This window comes from Molothrus aeneus, chromosome 4 (assembly GCF_037042795.1).
Source record: "Molothrus aeneus isolate 106 chromosome 4, BPBGC_Maene_1.0, whole genome shotgun sequence".
Taxonomy (NCBI): Eukaryota; Metazoa; Chordata; class Aves; order Passeriformes; family Icteridae; genus Molothrus; species Molothrus aeneus.
The window spans coordinates 73,309,778-73,327,883 of NC_089649.1; the positions used below are offsets into that span (position 1 = coordinate 73,309,778).

Genomic DNA, 18,106 nt, shown 5'->3' on the forward strand with positions numbered 1-18,106 from the left:
ATGGGCAACTCTGCAGGAGGGAGGGCAGAGGGGCATTTCACCCTGGTGAAAAAAACTCTTTTTTTGGCTATGGACAGAAGGTTTTCAGTACCTAGTGGGCACTGGAGAGGAAAGCAGCCAAAGCTGGATGGATGCTGAGGGCAGGGGCAGCAGCTGTGCACATGCCATGAGGGAGCTCAGGAGAGCACAAACAGCCACAAGCTCTCCTGGCAGGCATTTCTTCTGCAAGCACGGGGGGGGGGGAATGATGGAGCAAAAATCAGCACTGGGTGCAATGTGGGTGCAGCTCTGAATTTCCAGCTGGGGCGCATGGAACCCTTTGCCCTGGCCACACCACACACCCGTGGCCACTCTCCCCAGCATCCCAGAGAGACAAGGCTGCCAGCAGCTCGGGCTGGGCTCTCTGGGACCCGAGGGAGGGAACAGGAGCTGCAGCAGGCGTCGAGCAGCCTCCTTGGAGCCAGCCCAGCTGGGCTCAGCCCTGCCAGCAGCAGAGGGGGCCAGCAGCACAAAGGGCCAGGGCTCACCTCTCCCACACACACACACGCCCTTCGCCTTCCCCGCAGTGCTCACCTGGTCGTCTGCTGGCCAAGGGGCTTCTCAGCCGGCCGTGTCTCCCTGGGCAGAACCAGGAGCGCCGAAGCTTCCCCGGGCTGCGGGCACGGGCAGGGCCGGGCGGCGGCGCGGCGGGCAGGGACCCCCGCGGGGGCCCGGGGGCGGCCACACGGCTCGGGGTTAGTGGCAGCCACGGGGAAAGGGGTGGAGAAGGCCAGGGGCTGGCTGACATGCAGGGGGGTAGCGTTAGTGGGCTGCAAGCCGTGCCCGGGGGCTTCCTCCTGCGGGCTGCGGAAGCTGAAGTTGCCCTGCTCAAGCTTTTCGGGCAGCACAGCCTGGACAGGGACAGGGGCTGGGGGCCTCTCCACGAAGGGGTTCCTCGGGGAATCGGGGCTCAGCACCAGGGTGAAGGGGTTTCTCGGGGCTGAAGCTCCCTGCGTGTGCCTCTCTATCCTATCTGGCTTCCAGAAATCGGCTTTCTTGAAGTCTATCCTGCTCTCTGCCCAGCGCCCCTCAGGCTCCTCGCTGGCGGGGGTCCTGCCCTGCTCTGTCTCCTGGGGAGGGGCACGGGGCTCGGGCTGCTCTCCTGCTCGCCCCTCGCCATCCTGGCACGCCAGCTCCAGCTGGCACGGCCTCTGCCTGTGCTCTGACCTTGGGGGCTGCGGGTGTGGGTGCCCAGCTGCCTCCTGCTCTTCCAGAGCTGTCCAGCTGGTCGGCTGGCCCAGGTCTAGCTTGGAAGGTGGGTTCAGTCCTGAAATACTGAGCTCCTCAGGGAACAGCTCCTGCTTGGAGGCCATTTCCCACTTGGCACTGTCTGTGGCCCCCTGAGGGGATAAACGGGGCTGGCTCCAGCTCTCCTCAGCACCCGACCGGTCCAGTCCATCCAGGGAGAAGTTGGATGTGCAAGTCTCAAACTGCTCGGCCACCTCTGTCTCGTTCATCTCTGATGGGTGTTTGTCCACAGAGGTGTCCCCTGCCCCCAGCTGGCCGGCTCCTGTCTCCAAGCCAGCTGCTGAGTCCACAGCAGCAGCTCTGGCACCCTCAGACGCTGCGAACTCCCCCCCGGCTTCAGCGGCGGCCGCTCCGGCTGCGGGCAGGCTGGGAGGCGCCGGCACGGAGGGCTCGCTGCTCGCACGGCTCCTCGGCAACTCCATCTCTGCTCCTGGGCCCTCTGACTCTTCCCATGGCTCCTGCTTGCCTCGCTGGGCGCCACCAAGCTCCTCGTCCTCGCCGTCCCCCACGGGGCCCGCGGCCGCGAACCGCCGGGGGGGTTTGGGGGGCGGCCCGGCCGGGCCGGGCGGCGGCTCCGGGCGGCCCTGGGGCGCTGCCCACGGCGCCAGCACCACGCGCCTCTCGCGGATGTCGGAGCTGAAGTGCAGCAGGCCCTCGCTGGCCTCCAGCCGCATGCTGGCCTGCAGCCGGAACACCGAGCTGCGGATGTCCAAGGCGCCCTCCCGGCCGCCGCCGGGCTCCGCGCCCGCCTCGGGGAACCTCAGCCCCGCCGCGTCCCCCGGCACCCGCGGGGGCACGGCCGCCACCACGGTGCTGCCGGGCGGGGCCTCGGGGGCCGGCTCGTGGGGGAAGGAGCTCCTGGGTAGCACACAGGTGGTGGTGGCACGGGACGAGCTCTGGGCCTCAAAGGTGCCCTCGCCCAGGAAGGGCGGGCGCGGGCCGAAGGGGCCCTGAGGAGCCGCCGTGTGCTCCCCGGCGCTCTCGGAGGGCTCGGCGGCGCTCTCCGTGGCTATGGTCATCCAGCCGTTCGTCCCCGTGCTGCAGGGCTCCTCCTCACCGCTGTCCCCCTCCTCCCTAGCGCTATTTTCAGTGCTCAGTGCCGGTGATGCCTCTTTGTCCCCGGGGTTGCCCGAGGCAAAGGCGGCTGTCCAGACCATGGGCGTGCTGCTTTTCCTCCTCCTGGCCATGGAGCCCGCGGACACGGGGCTCAGCACGTCCTCGATCACCGTGGCCTCCTGGGTGGTGCTCACCAGGTTGGCCCCCACGTCTAAAGCGGAGAAATTTGTCCAAGAGCGGAGAGCCGCAGGGATTTCAGCCGCCTTTTCGAACACTTGGGAGCCCTTCTGGCAGGGCGGCCCCGCTGAGCTCTCGGTCGGGCTGGCTCTGGGGTCATCGATGAAAGCCATGCCCTCTGCTGCCACCGAGGCAAAGAAGTTCTCCTTGTTCCGCTCTGGTTTGAGCCTGCTGGTGGCAAAGGCATCGAAGGTATCGTCCCACTCCGAGGGCAGCGGGGGGACGGCGGGCTCGGTGTCGGTGTCGGCAGGAGGGAGCTCTCCCGGCGCTGGGGGACTGGTTTCTGGCACGGGGACACCAACGCTCGGGGCTGGAGACTCCCTCTGGGGCTCTGTGTGCCTTGGGGAGCCAGAGGGACTGCAATCCTCAGAGGAATAAAAGCTCCCAGCGACCTCGGGTGCAGCACGCGGCCCAGGCGGGAAACTAGAGAGAAAGTGAGTAGGTGAAGGAGAATTTAGTACCTGGTCAGCGAGGAGCTCCTCAAAGAAGGGATTGCTCTGCAGGGAGTTGAGGAATGGGTTGGTGGGGGCCAAGCATCCGGCCTGTCTGTCTCCAGGAGCGGGAGGGAGGTTAGAGCTCGGCATGCTAGCGGCAAGGGCAGCGGGGCACGGGGCAGGGGAGCAGGGAGCACAATGAGAAGGAGCATCTGAGCTGGTTTCTACCTGAGGAGACACTTCCAGGCTGTGGAGGGAAGACAGAACAGTCCTCCTGGTTAATGCTGTGACAGGGCTGGAAGCACACACCACACACACCACAGACGCTCCAAGCAGCGCAATGACCGATCCATGCCTGGCTCTTGTTAGGCACAGCAATGATTATGGAGTCACGGCGTGGAAGGGGCATGCACGACACCCAGGGAGGGGCAGCCCTGCTCCCAGGACACTCCTCCACATTCCCCTTCTGCCCAGGAGCCAGAGAGGTTTCCCCACCTCCTGCAGCCCAAGGTGAGTTTGTCTCGGTGCAGGTGGAGCACCAGGAGCAGCCCGGGCTCTTGGATCAGGGATCAGGGTCACCTGAACCAGTGCAGGCACACAGAGGAGCCTTTCCCAGCTCACCCCAGTGCCTCCTCACTGGTTTCCAGCATGACCAGGATGGGAGCACACACAGAGCTCACTCTTGCACGGGAAGGAGGGACAGGGCTGAGGAACCAGAGCCCAGCAGGAGGGAGCACATGGCCAGGACAGGGCCCTGTCCCCACTCTGGACTCTGCCCCACCTCCCACATGTCCCTTGTCACATCACTTCTGCCCAAGATGCCTGAAACCCCAGGGGGATCCCAAGGTGGAAAGGGTTCAGCACACCTGGAATTCAGAGTCTCACCCCAAGTGAGGCTGACAGCGCCCTGCTGCCTGCTCAAGCAGGACTGAGGGACCTTTCTGTGGGATTTCATTGATCTTCCTCTGGGAACCACTGCAGCAATGTGGAGTCACCACCCCGAGGAGGCTCACCAGGCTCAGAGGTTTTCACATCACAAAGGGGGGTGTGGCGTGGACATCCCACATCCACCTGCTGCTCTGACTGCCACACTCCCTCCTCTGGGCCCATCCCCTTGCCTCACCCTTGGGAGCAGCAATCCCATCCCCAGGACAGGGCACCTGGCCCTGCTCCATAGCAGATCCCATGGGATTGATGCCTCCTGCACCAGAGAGCTCCAGAGAGTTCCCCTCTTGGCTGGGGAGGAACATGGGCACGGATCAGCCAGCTCTGGGCACACCAAGGTTTAAGAGGAAGGAATAAATGAATTACTTTGCCAAGGTGCCCAGGGCATGTCCAGCCCTGGGGCTCCATCCTGGGATCTCCCTGCCCAGCTGCTGGGAGGGATTGCAGGTGGCACTGCAGGATCACCAAGTTGCTTGGACAACTGTTTCCATGTTATTGTGCATCCACCAAGCGCCTCAGACACATTTTAAAGCACAAAATGCCACCTTGAGGCAAGAGCTGACACTGGTGATGGTGCAGCTGGTCGGTCCCACAGCAGGGAGGGCGTTGGGCGGGCACCACCTCGGCCCAGGAGTGATGCCCCGGCCATGGGCACCCCTTGCTCCCACTCCTGGCAGCTGCACAGCCCCTTCCCACATCCTGCTCTCAGCAGCTCCTTGGAAAGGTGCCCATTGAAGCCATCCATGCCACCAAAGTCACCCATGCCACTCTAGGGGCAGGGAACACTCCTGGCTCTGCTCCAGCAGCCATAGGACATCACTGAAGGGACCTGGCAACCCAGGGACAAAGAAAAGCCTGGACCCCTTCATCCTGGCTCCAAGCTCAGCTCCTTTGGGGCACAGACAGCTCGTGGGTGCCCTCTCCTGCTGTCACAAAGCAGCCATGGTGGCCGTGCCCAGCCTGGTCCCCAGGCAGCCCCACCCTGCTCCGTGTCCTCTTCTGCTTGGCCCAGGGAGGAGCAGCCAGGAGCAAACCCCACAGCTGCAGCCCAGCTCCTCCCAGGGGTTTTGAGCCCTGCGTGAGCACACAAAGACTCCAGAAGTTTTGGGAGAAGCTGATGGACCCTGAGGCACAGAGCACCCCAGACTGGCAGCCGCTCTCTGCGGGGACAGAAACCTCTCCTGGCATTCCCAGCCTGGAGATCAGCAGAGGCCTGGGCCTTTTTCCCCAGTCCCCCTCAAATCTGAGCTCCCCAGAAGAGGAGAGCAGCTGCTCAGTACCTGACCACTCAGCTGGATGAATTCACAACATCCACAAACAGATTTAAACAGGGCAAACCATGGCGAATTTTCCTTCCCAGCTGGAAAGGGAAGGTGACAAGGGAAGGTGACAAGGGAAGGTGACAAGGGAAGGTGACAAGGTCCAACCACCAGGATCCCAGGGTGGCTGCAAGGGGCACACAGCCCTGCCCCACCTCTGCTTGTCCTGCTGGCACTGCTTCCATGTTTTGCTCCAGACTGAGACCCATCCTTTGTGCTGAGTAAGAGCAGCCAGGGCCTGATCCAGCTCTGCTGGGCTCCAGCTCTAAAAGGCTGCAGAGCATTAATCAACTGCACTGATTAACGAGCACTGGCTGCTAATGACTGTGCCAGCTGCCAGAAGCTGAGTGGGTGAAGTTCCCTCCTCGGGGGGGCTGATGCCAGAGCAGCAATTCCAGGCACCTGGAATTGCACCAATCCCCACCTGCACAGGTGCAGGAACAGCTTCAAGGCCTCTTCACACCCCTGAGATGATCCTGTCTTCATTCCCCAGATCACCATGGAATGGTTTGGGTGGGAAGGGGCCTTAAGGATCATCCCATTCCACCCCATCCATGGCAGGGACACCTCCCACTGTCCCAGGCTGCTCCAGCCCCAGTGTCCAACCTGGCCTTGGGCACTGCCAGGGATCCAGGGGCAGCCCCAGCAAATCTGGGAATTCCAGCCCAGGCAGGAATTCCTTGCCAAGATCCCAGCCCCATCTCCCCTTTCCCAGTGGGAGCCATTCCCTGGCTCCTGTCCCTCCATCCCTTGTAAAATCCTGATGGGGCTCAGGAGCTATCAGCTCAGGAGATATCAGCTGGACCTGCTGATATTGGCTAAATATGTAAAGACAGAACTTGAATCCATCTTTGCTGGATTATCATTTTCCTCCTTCAGCTCCACAGTGGAAATTTCCTTTCTGCTTCTCAACCCCATTCTGCTGGGACCCACTGGGGTTTGTTCAGGGGCTCTTGGCTGAAAGTTCCAGGCAGAAGAATCATGGAATGTTTAGGTTGGAAAAGCCCTCTAAGACCACCAAATCCAACCACCCCCAGCACTGCCAAGGCCACCACCGACCCCTGTCCCCAAGTGTCACATCCACAGGGCTTTTAAAGCCCTCCAGGGATGGAAACTCCACCCCTGCCCTGGGCAGCCGTGCCAGGGCTGCACAAACCTTTACAGGAAGAAATTTTCCCAAAATCCAGCCTGACCCTCCCCTGACCCCAGCCTGACCCCTCCCTGGCACAGCCTGAGGCTGTGTGAGAATCTGTGACTTTCCACTGCGATTTCAAATTGCAGCGTCACTGTTTCACCCCATTCCTTGGGATGAACATCCTTGCCTGACCCCACTCCTTGGGATGGACACCCCTGTTCCACCCCATTCCTTGGGATGGACACCCCTGCCTGACCCCATTCCTTGGGATGGACACCCCTGTTTCACCCCATTCCTTGGGATGAACATCCTTGCCTGACCCCATTCCTTGGGATGGACACCCCTGCCTGACCCCATTCTTTGGGATGGACACCCCTGCCTGACCCCATTCCTTGGGATGGACACCCCTGTTCCACACCATTCCTTGGGATGGACACCCCTGCCTGACCCCATTCCTTGCTCTGAGCCCAAAATCCCGTTTCCCACCCCCCTGAGGGAGATGCTGGAAGTGCTGGGTGAAAGCAGGAGTGGAGCACGGCAGATTCCTCTAGAGGGAAACCTACACTTGTCTGATGGAAGCAGCTCAGTGCAGCACTGAAACGCTGACTCACCCTCCTCCTCCTCCTCCTCCTCCTCCTGCTGCTCCTCCTTCCCCTCCCGTTCCCAGCACATATCTCCGCCAGCCAAAATAAATCTCGGGTACCTCCCTGCCCTCATTTATTTGTTTGGCAGCACTTCACAGACGCCTTTGAGCCTCGCAGCAATAAAAAAAAAAAAGGAAATAAAATATTGCTGAGCAACCCCCTGATGGAAAAAGTCTATTGGAAACAGCTTGTTCAGTGCAGGGAGATTTCTCCCTCCGGATCCCAGCCTGGCTCTCGGGCTGAGCAGGGCTCTGCAGGGCCCAGCCTGGCTGCAGGAGGGTGGGGAGCTCTGCACCAGCAGGAGAATGGGAAGGCTGTGCTGCAGCCCAAGGGAAATCCCTCCAGCAGGGCTGGACCCGGGGGTGCCACTCCCAAGCTGCTTTTGTCCCCGTTTTCCCACAGACAGGGCTCCCCTGGGTGGAAAAGCACGGGATGGGGGGGCTGGAGCATCCTGCAGCAGCTCCAGACCTGGCAGGGATCAGGAGCCTCCTCCCACCAGCAGGAGCAGGAATTGTGCTGGAAGGGATGGGAAGAGGTGAGAACAGCAGCCCAGGACATTTTTGTACAGGGTGGGAGCACCAGAGGGAAGGAGTCAGGGAATGTGTTTTAAATAGGAATTCCAGAGGTGGAAAGACTGGGTTTCTCAATAATAAATCACCTATAACAATCCATAAATGATCTGCAATAATTATCTGTGCAATAACCACTTTGCTCTTCCCTTGGGCCTCACCTGTCCATCATCCCCATTCAAATGGACAGATCTTCCTTTACAGACATTTGCCCTCAAAACCACGGGAATTTAAAAAATCTGGGCAGTAGGAATGCAGGGAGATGCCAACTTCAGCCCCCAATTCCCACTTTTAGGAGTGAGAGTGGGGCTGTGCTTTTCCTGGATGGTTCCCAAGCACATCAGGGCTGAGTCCAGCTCTGGGTCCAGCTCCCCATCCTGCCTCCTGTCCATCCCTGGGAAGGGCAGGCTCAGCAGCACAAAGAGCCATTTTCCATCTTCACACTGACCCCACTCCATCCCTGGGGCTGCTCCAAGGCAGGGGCAGAGCTGCACAACCCCTGTGCCACAGCTGTGAGCTGATGGCTCCCATGGATTCATCCCTGTTAGCCACAGGGCCCTATTTTCACATCATGGCCTTCATCTCCCTCTTCCTCAACCCCTGCAGCCTCCCAGGCTCTGCTCTGGGGGTGCTGCTGGCTTTGGAGGGGCTGCCACGAGCTCCATGCCAGCACTGCCAGCCTGGCCAAGGACTCTGCTCCATCCCAAGCCTTGCTCCCATTCCCAGCCCTTAGGAAAGACAATTTTTAGGAGCACACGAGGAACAGGGAGGAACTGAGTCAATATTTGGCCTCACTGCTGGATCCAGGAGTATGGGCTCTGGGAAGGGGCTTGAACCTGAAAATGGAACTGGTGCCCCTGTTTTTATAGGACAGAGCACAATTTCCTCTTTCTCCTGCTTCCAGGCCTAAGATGCAGCCCCATTTTATCATCAGGATTCTCCACAGGAAGCAGGAGCTGCAGAGCTCTGATAACATAGGAGGAAACCCTGGAAACATGTAAAGGATTGTTCCAGCCCCAGGCTTTGCCTCAAATAAACCTGCTGAGCTTCTTCCTTACACACAGCCCTTAACCACTGACATTCAAAGCAACAACCCCCAACCAGGCTTTTATTCAGCCTCCAAAGAGCAAACACCATCTTCCTACTGCTCCATCCCCTCCAGGATCAAAGCCTGCAGCTCCAGGGATTAGCAAAGCCAGGGATGATGAGCAGAGCCTTTGGGACCTGCTTCCCAGAGAAGGATCAGGGAAAATGGGGTGTAAATAAGGGCTGAAGGCAGAAATGCCCTGTTCTGTCCCCAGGGAGAGCACAGGCAGGTTTGCAGAGGCAGCTCCCACACTGAGGGCTCAGCAAAACCCACCCAGCACACAACAAAATCCTCTTTATAAAGCTCCAGTTAAACCCAGCCCAAAGCAGCAGCTCCTTATTTTGGGAAGGGTGTGTTTGGCAGAGCAAGTGGGTAAAGATGAGCTGTGCCAGGCTGGGCTTTGCTGCAGGCAAACTCAAACCATCCTTCTAATTACAGACCTTTTAACTAATTACAGGCTGAGGCTTCTGGGCTTGCAAAGTGACTGATTTTGATGCTTTCTCACCACCTTCAGCTCTGGGTTAAACTTGGCCTATCCAAGGTGAGCAAAAAGATGAGAGGGTGCTGCTGGCAGAAGTTTCCAGAGTCAGGAGAGCAGGAGGGGAAAAGTCCTTTCTGCAAATAAGACTTAAAACTGCTCAGTTCAGAGGCTGCTTCTCTCCAGAGCAAGGGTTAATTCAGCTCTAGGAGTGACAGTGCTACTGAACAGCCACAGATGGACATCAGAGAACCCCCAGAGACCAGAGAATCTGGAATGGTTTGGGCTGGAAGGGACCTCAAATCCCATCCAGTGCCACCCCTGCCATGGCAGGGACACCTCCCACTGGCCCAGGCTGCTCCAGCCCCAATGTCCAGCCTGGCCTTGGGCACTGCCAGGGATCCAGGGGCAGCCACAGCTGCTCTGGGAATTCCAGCCCAGCCCCTGCCCACCCTCCCAGCCAGGAATTCCTTGCCAAGATCCCTTCTGACCCTGCCCTCTGGCACTATGAAGCCACCAAGACCTAAAAGCTCTTCCACAGCTTTGACCTGAACCAGCAGCCTGGGCCATGAGGTCGTTCAGTGTAAGGAAGCAAAATGAAATCAGAGAAGTCAGCTGTGTATAATTAAAATGAGTAATGATGTCCTAATGAATGGCCAGGCAAACTGAAGCACTGGGAAGAGCAGGGCAGAGACAAACCCTGTCCCTGTGAGGATGGACAGGGCCTTTCTGCAGCCAATCAGCCACCAAATGATCCCTGCAATGCTCCCCAAAGGTTCTCAGCTATCCCAATCCCTGGTTCTCAGCTCAGCCCAATCCCTGGACACTGGGAGGGAGAATCCCTTCCCAGCCAGGCAGCTCCAGCATTTCCCCCTGCTCCAGGAGCCACTCCTCCCAGCTCCCACTCTCAATTCCCCCTGCTCCAGTTCAAGCTCACTATTTCCCATTCTCAATTGCAAACTGCACCTAAAGCCCACTCCTATGTTCCTAAACACCCAAAAGACGTTCTGTGAATCCCTTTCCTGTAGCTCGTGCTGCTTGGGATCCATTCCTGGTTTTGGGAGAGAAAACCCCAGCCAGAGGAGCTGCTGCCACTGCTCACCCAAGTCTCTCCTCAAGGACAGACAAAGTCCTCAGCAAGGCAGCTCTGAGCAAAGCTCAGCTCTGGCTGAGCCTGAGATCAAACTGTGAGCACTGGAGTGGATTTAAACAAAGCCATGGAGTGGAAGTCTCTGGGAAAGGAGCAGGGCTGGGGATGAGTGCAGGGAGCTGTCAGGAAGCAGCAGTGTTTAGGGGCTCTCCTGGTGATTATCCACTGGGTTGGATGGACAAGGAGCTGAACTCCAGCTGGATCTGACATCCCTGCCTCAAAATCAGAGCATCATGGCCCTGCCTGCCTCCTTCCCAGCACTGCCAAGAGGGGAAAACCTGCTGGCTTCTCATCCATTTCCCACAGAAAAGGGGAAACCCTGCTGGCTTCTCATCCATTTCCCACAGAAAAGGGGAAAACCTGCTGGCTTTTCATCCATTTTCCAAAGGAAAAGGGGAAAACCTTCTGGCTTCTCACCCATTTTCCAAAGGAAAAGGCCCCAAAGAGAGATGCTGAGGGCTGCTCCATCCCATCCCATCCCATCCCATCCCATCCCATCCCATCCCATCCCATCCCATCCCATCCCATCCCATCCCATCCCATCCCATCCCATCCCATCGATGCTTCCCTGGCTGCCTCAGGCACTTGTGGAGGCACTGCCTGGATACAGCAGGATTTTTAAGCCTTGATTTTTTATTCTAGGCCTTAATCAGCAGGTTTCTTACCCCAAAATTAGAAAAAAAAAATTAAAAGAACAGTCTTGAGTGGGAATGCTCTGTCCTTCCTCAAGGACAGGGTGCAGAGACCAGAGTCCTTCAGGCTCATGCACAAACCCTGCCCTGGCATGTGACACCAAAGCACTGCCAGGGCTTGGAGTCTCCTGGGAATCCCAGAATCACAGCATGGTGAGGGTTGGAAGGGGCTTTAAAGCCCATCCCATTCCACCCCTGCCATGGACAGGGACCTTCCACCACCCCAGGGTGCTCCAAGCCCCATCCTTGGGCACTGCCAGGGACGGGGAATGCCAGGGGTGCAGCACAGCAGCCCCCAGACCTCACACTTGTCTCTCCTCCTGCCTGCTCCTTGCCAGTGCTAGACTTTGTGGGACTGAGCTCCAGTGGGATGGGATATTCCTGATGTTCCTGCCCCAGGGAGCAGCTCCTGCCTGTCCCAGTGTCCCCAGCTCAGCCTGTGCAGCCTCAAGGCCACCACGAGCACGACACCTTCCTGTGGAAAGGAGGAATTTTGGGGCTGGTGCTGGAGCCAGGCTGAGGGATGTGCTCATCCCCTCACAAGTTTAACCCCTGTGGCAGCCAGGTTATGTGGAATAAACCAGGAGTGCCCTCTTCATTAAAGGAGGCTCAGACTGAACCAAAATCCTTCTGCTTAATAAATGAGGGTAAAGTCAGCCCAGATTAGAAAATCCCTCTAACAAACAAGCCTGCAGACTGAAGCAGCTCTGCCCTGAGTGCTGGTTGTTTTCTCTGGCTGAGTTTAACCCCATTTCCTGCCTCTCACTGACACCACCCTCGACCTCTGGACTGCCAGCTCAGCTCCAGGGGGGACACGGGTGATGAATTCCTCACAAGAACAGCACAAACACCACAAACCCTGAGGATTTGGAGGGATGAATCACCACACAAAGCAAGAACAGTTAGAGATTCGTTACTGGGAGAAGGGGAGGCTGGGTGGGATGGGAAGAGGAAAGAGCAGGGTTGGGATTAGTTACTTTGGGAATATTCATGGTATCTCAAATACCCAAAGTGCTGCGCCCTGACCAGACCCTCTAGGGGGTGTGGGGTTCATAACAGGAATGTGATTACAAATCCCAGTATCCCACATCCCAGCCTGACTCCCAGGGAAGCTTTTTTAGCTCATTAAAGGATAATGAATCTGTATTTTGAGGCCACAGAACCACTTGGTGTGACCACACTGAGCCTCACCTCTCCATGGAGGGGATCCCTCCCTTCCTTGAGAGCAAAACACATCCCACATCCAGCAGAGGTGGTTTCTGGCAGAAACCAGGAGAGGATCCAGGAAAATCCCCTTCCCTTTGAGACATTAAGAGCAAGGAAGCATTTCCCCTGCTCTGCCCTTGCCTGAGCACTCCCAGGAGCACCCAGGAGCCGCTGGAGACAGGAATTTGGGGCAGGAATCACCAGCCTGGACCTCCACACCCCTGGCACTGACCTGGGTTTCTGAGGGGACTCTTTGGGCTCCTTGGACCCAAACCAGCCGCTGCTCTTACTCCTCTCATCCCCCGCGGCCGAGGCATGCACGGGGGTCCCTCTGTCCCCCTGGCCTTTGCCCCCGTGGTGGAAGAAGCCTCCCTTGGCCTTCTTGTCCTCCTTCCTGCTGTCCTCAGGCGCTCTGTCCTTGGCTGGCTCGGTGGGGAAGCCTAGAGGAGCTGCACCCTGGCTGGGCTTGCCCTCCAGGCGCGCGCTCTCCTCCATCCTGGCCCTGCCCAGGTGGTTGCTGAGGGTCACGGCCTTGGTGGACACCTTGAGCTCTTCCTGCAGGGCCAGGCTGGGAGGGGACGGGATGAACCTGGGCTCGTCCCTCTGCTGCGCCCTTTCCAGGCTGCCCAGCCCCCAGGGGGGCTCGGCGGGCAGGGGGCTGAAGCCCAGGGGCTCGTCCTGCCTGCGGGGCACGGGCAGGGGGGCAGAGGCAGGCGGGTTCCGGGGCACCGCTGCCTCCTCCCCGTACACGTGGCTGCCGTTGATGCACAGCGACGAGCGGGGGCTCTGCGGGGCTCCGGGCTCGGCGGGGCTGCGCTGGGCCGCATCGTCGCTGAACGCTCTCTTGTGGCTCAGCTTGGGCGAGGCCAGCAGCTCCTTCACTGCGGGAGCAAACACACAACAGAACGGACTGTGAGAAGCGCCAACCGCTTGTTCTGAAAATGTTCAAAGTTTAACAGGAATAAAATAGTAATAAAAAATGTTGAAAGTTGAATAGTAATAAAAATGTTTCAAGTTTAATAAGTTATAGAAACGGTAATACAAATAATAGTAATAATAATGAAAAATTTACTAAAAATTATAAAAAACAAAAACAGTAATACAAATCATAGTAATAATAATAAAAAATTTTTACTAAAAATTGTAAAAAATAAAAACAGTAATACAAATCATAGTAATAATAATAATAAAAAATTTTTACTAAAAATGATAAAAAATAAAAACAGTAATACAAATCATAGTAATAATAATGAAAAAAATTTACTAAAAATTATAAAAAAAATAAAAACAGTAATACAAATCATAGCAATAATAATAAAAAATTTTTACTACAATTATAAAAATAAAAACAGTAATACAAATCATAGTAATAATAATAAAAAAATTTACTAAAAATTATAAAAAATAAAACCAGTATACAAATAATAGTAATAATAATAATTTTTTTACTAAAATTATAAAAAATAAAAATAGTAATACAAATAATTATTAAAAATAATTATAAAAATAATTATATACAAATAACTGTACATAAAATATATAATTGTATATTAGATTATATATAATTATATACAAATAATTATAAAAATTATAAAATTAGTAATACAAATAATAATGATAATTAAAAATTGTTATTAAAAATGATAAAAAATAAAAATAGTGATACAAATAATTATTAAAATTATAAAAAATCTATACAAATAATGATATATAATATATATAATTATATAATATAAATTATACATAATTATATACAAATAATTATAAAAATAGTAATACAAATAATAGTAATAATAAAAAATACTAAAAATGATAAAAAATAAAAATAATAATACAAATAATATGAAAAATAATTATAAAAATAAAATAATTATACACAAATAATGATATATATTATATATCATTATAAAATATATATTATATATAATTATAAAAAAATAATAAAAATATAAGAATAGTAATATAAATAATAGTAATAATAATAAAATTATTACTAAAATAGTAGTAATAATAGTAATATTATTACAATTAGAGTAATAATAATTTGTACAATTGGATTAGGACAATATGAGACAATAAAGACAAAGAGTTATGGACCCCCACGTACCTTTTCTGGGCAGCACAAGCCCGAAAAAGGACCCCCGTTTACAAAGGATTAACCCTTAAAAGCAATAGCTTGTTGCATATTCATACACCTCATCCATGATGATGTTTGATTCCATTCAAACACAGGATTCTGTCTGGTCATCATCAACTTCTTCCTTCTAATCCTAACAGCGCCTTCAAGGCGGGAAGAAGTTCGTTTCTGCTGATAATGGAGCAATAAATTCTTTTTCTCTGAAAGATTGAGGTGTCCTGGGGCTGCTATCTGGTGCAAGTGCCTCATTCCTTCCTTAAAAACATCTCACTAACATAGTTCTTATTTTAACTACAAAAGTTACCTTTTAATTACGAGACTACATTTATCATACTATTAAAATGTTAATGCAGCACTACTAATCAATACATCAAAATAGATATGGTAAATATCTGCGCAGAGCCATGCAATATGCACTTTTCACAAGATCATCCTTGTCTTCCACCTGGACACGCCAAAGAGAGCTGGAAACCACCCCAACCTTCTCCCTGCCACGGGATTGTGATTAAACCCTTGGAAATGCAAAGTACAGCTCACTGGTGTGTGGCCACACTGGGGACACAAAACTGTCCCCGAGCACAGCAGGGGAGGACCCCCAGAGGAGGCTCTGCAAGATGACAAACCCATTGTCTGACAGGATCTGAGCTTGATAATAAATGCTAGGAACTCCTCAGAAGCTCCTTAAAGGGTTTTTAAGCTTCCATGTGATGTATGAGTTTGCACTGAACAAAAGATGATGGGGCCATGGGCCCCAGGCCACTGCTTGGTGTGATGAGCCAGGAGGGTGCAGTGCCTGCCTCTCCCTCCCACTGCCTTGAGGGTTGGACTTGATCATCTTAACAATCTTCTCCAACCTTAACAATTCCGTGATCCTATGACCTCATGGCTACTGCCAATTTTTGGGGGTAAAAGTCATGGAGAACCCAAGGAAAACAACTGACAGCTGCCTGCCCCTCCCAGCTGGAGATGCTGCTTCCTTCACAGAATTGTGGAATGGTTTGGCCTGTAAGTGACCTTAAAGACCACCCAGCTCCAGTCCCCTGCCACGGGAAGGGAAGCTCCCAGTAGCTGGAAGGCTCAGCCCAAGGATGATGGAACCAGCACAGGAATGTCACCAGCAGAAGCCACAGGGCCTCCCTGGGGACTCCCACCCAACCTGGCAATGTGCTGTCTCAGCCAACTGAACCATTTAATAATGTATTTGTTTCCAAGGGAGAATTAATTCCCTACAAGGGCCTTTTTTGTTTGTAAATGACTGCCCTGGGAGTGCCAAGAGCTCAGATTGTTTTAATCGCTGGAGCCGGCCCTGCTTGGGCTGCGTCTGGGAGCGGAGGAGGCTCATTAAAGAGAGAGCAGTGACCCAGGGCAGGGCCAGCAGCCAGGCCCAGCCCAGCCCAGCCCGGCCCGGCCCTGCCCAGCCCAGCTCAGCTCAGCCCAGCTCAGCTCAGCCAGGCCCAGCCCAGCCCAGCCCGGACTGGCCCGGCCCAGCCCAGCTCAGCTCAGCCCAGCTCAGCTCAGCCTGGCCCAGCCCGGCCCTGCCCAGCCCAGCCCAGCCCAGCCCAGCCCAGCCCAGCTCAGCTCAGCCCAGCTCAGCCCAGCCCAGCCCAGCCCAGCTCAGCCCGGCCCGGCCCAGCCCAGCTCAGCTCAGCCCAGCTCAGCCAGGCCCAGCCCAGCTCAGCCCAGCCCAGCCCAGCCCAGCTCAGCTCAGCTCAGCCCAGCCTAGCCCAGCTCAGCCCGGCCCTGCCCAGCCCAGCCCAGCCCAGCCCAGCTCAGCTCAGCCTGGCCCAGCCCAGCTCAGCTCAGCCCAGCCCAGCTCAGCCAGGCCCTGCCCAGCCCAGCCTGCCCCGGCCCGGCCCAGCCCAGCTCAGCTCAGCCCAGCTCAGCTCAGCCCAGCCTAGCCCAGCTCAGCCCGGCCCAGCCCAGCTCAGCTCAGCCCAGCCCAGCTCAGCTCAGCCTGGCCTAGCCCAGCCCAGCTCAGCCCAGCCCAGCCCAGCCCAGCCCAGCCCAGCCCAGCCCAGCCCAGCCTGCCCTGGCCCGGCCCAGCCCAGCCCAGCTCAGCTCAGCCCAGCCCAGCTCAGCTCAGCCCAGCTCAGCTCAGCCAGGCCCAGCCCAGCTCAGCCCGGCCCAGCCCAGCTCAGCCCAGCAGAGCCCTCCTGGCAGGGACTGCCCCGAGGGGCTGAAAGGAAGAGCCCTGAGGAACCCCCAGATCCTGTGCAGGCACGGAAAAGCAAAATCTGGGATGTTCCTCCTGTTCTGGCAAACACCTCAGTGCCAGCACACAGGTCTCGGGGGTTTTGTGTCACCTCTTAGTGACATCCTGGAGCAAAGGAGGCTCAGGGGCCCTTGTGGCTCTGCACAGCTCCTGCCAGGAGGGCACAGCCGGGGGGATTTGGGATCTTATCCCAGGGAACAGGGACAGGAGCAGAGGGAACGGCCTCAGGGGAGCTCAGGGTGGGCACTGGGGACATTCCTCATGGAAAGGGCAGGGCTGGAGTCCCCATCCCTGCAGGGTTTTCACAGCCCTGTGGCTGTGGCACTTGGGGACATGGGGCAGTGGTGGCCCTGGCAGTGCTGAGGGAGCAGCTGGACTCCATGATCTGGAGGGCTTTCCCAACCTGACCAATTCCACATTGCTGGTTCCACATTCCTGGAACTGGAATCAGCAATTCCCCAGTCCCTGGCTGTGTGCTGGGTCAGCAATCAGTTAACAGAGCTGCAAGGCAGTCTCAGCAGCCCCCTGCAAGCAAAGGAAGGGGAGCGGGGCAGGGGGGATTATCCCTGATCCTCTTACCAGAGCGCTCGGTGGACAGGCTGCCCTGCCTGCTGGGGGACCTGGGCACGTCGGGCACGGGCGCTGCCAGGCTCAGGCTGGCAGAGGAGATGGTGCTGTCCGAGCCCAGGGACGTGCTGGACTGCGTCAGCGACGAGCGGCGCAGCTTGTTCTTCAGGAAGAAACCCTTCAGCTTGGACTTCTTGCCCCCCAGCTCCAAGTCATCCTCCATGTCCAGGGCTGCCATGCTGCTGGGGATGATGGCAGAGGCCGACTCCAGGTCGTACTTCTTCTTGCCTGTCACCTTGTCCTTGAGCTTGCCGAAGGGCGAGCGCGCCTTGTCCTTCACGGACAGGTCGAACATGCTGGCGGTCAGGCTGTGCCTGGTGAACTGCAGGCTCACCAGGATCTCACCACGCTCCTTCTCCTTCTTCCCAGCCTTGGAGTGCAGCTTGTGCCACCTGCAGCCACAGGGGACACACAAGGGAAGGGCCTTCTGTCACCTCCCAGAGCCACAAGCCAGCAGAACTTGGAGCAGAGAAAGCACCAGTGTAGCTATGACATTTTCTGAAAAATCCTTTCCTTAGGATTTTTTCTCCTGAGAAGCTGAGAGGCCTCAGGAACAAAATGTAACCAATGGTTATCTGCTGCTGTGGAATGCAACAGGTAAATCTTTGATTGGCCCATGTTGGATGTTTCTAATTAATGGCCAATCACAGCCCAGCTGCCTGGACTGTCTCAGTCAGTCACAAGCCTTTGTTATCATTCCTTTTCTATTCTTAGCCAGCCTTCTGATGAAATCCTTTCTTCTATTCTTTTAGTACACTTTTAATATAATATATATCACAAAATAATAAATCAGCCTTCTGAAACATGGAGTCAAATCCTCATCTCTTCCCTCATCTTAAGACCCCTGTGAACACCACCACACACCAGGGACATCTAGCACAAGTTTCTCCA

The 18,106-nt window shown here is 55.5% G+C and overlaps 1 protein-coding gene across 2 annotated transcripts in view; it reads right to left on the bottom strand.

The window, feature by feature from the left end:
* The window catches only part of RAB11FIP5 (RAB11 family interacting protein 5), a 44,429-nt gene that overhangs the window by 9,127 nt on the left and 17,196 nt on the right, over window positions 1-18,106 (bottom strand). For both annotated transcript variants that reach the window (XM_066548854.1, XM_066548853.1), the window contains exons 2-4: window positions 17,168-17,607; window positions 12,472-13,120; window positions 574-3,003 (exon numbers count right to left, since the gene is read on the bottom strand). In XM_066548854.1, the coding sequence (XP_066404951.1) occupies window positions 574-3,003; window positions 12,472-13,120; window positions 17,168-17,607 (3,519 nt within the window). The remainder of the gene's footprint in view (window positions 1-573; window positions 3,004-12,471; window positions 13,121-17,167; window positions 17,608-18,106) is intronic.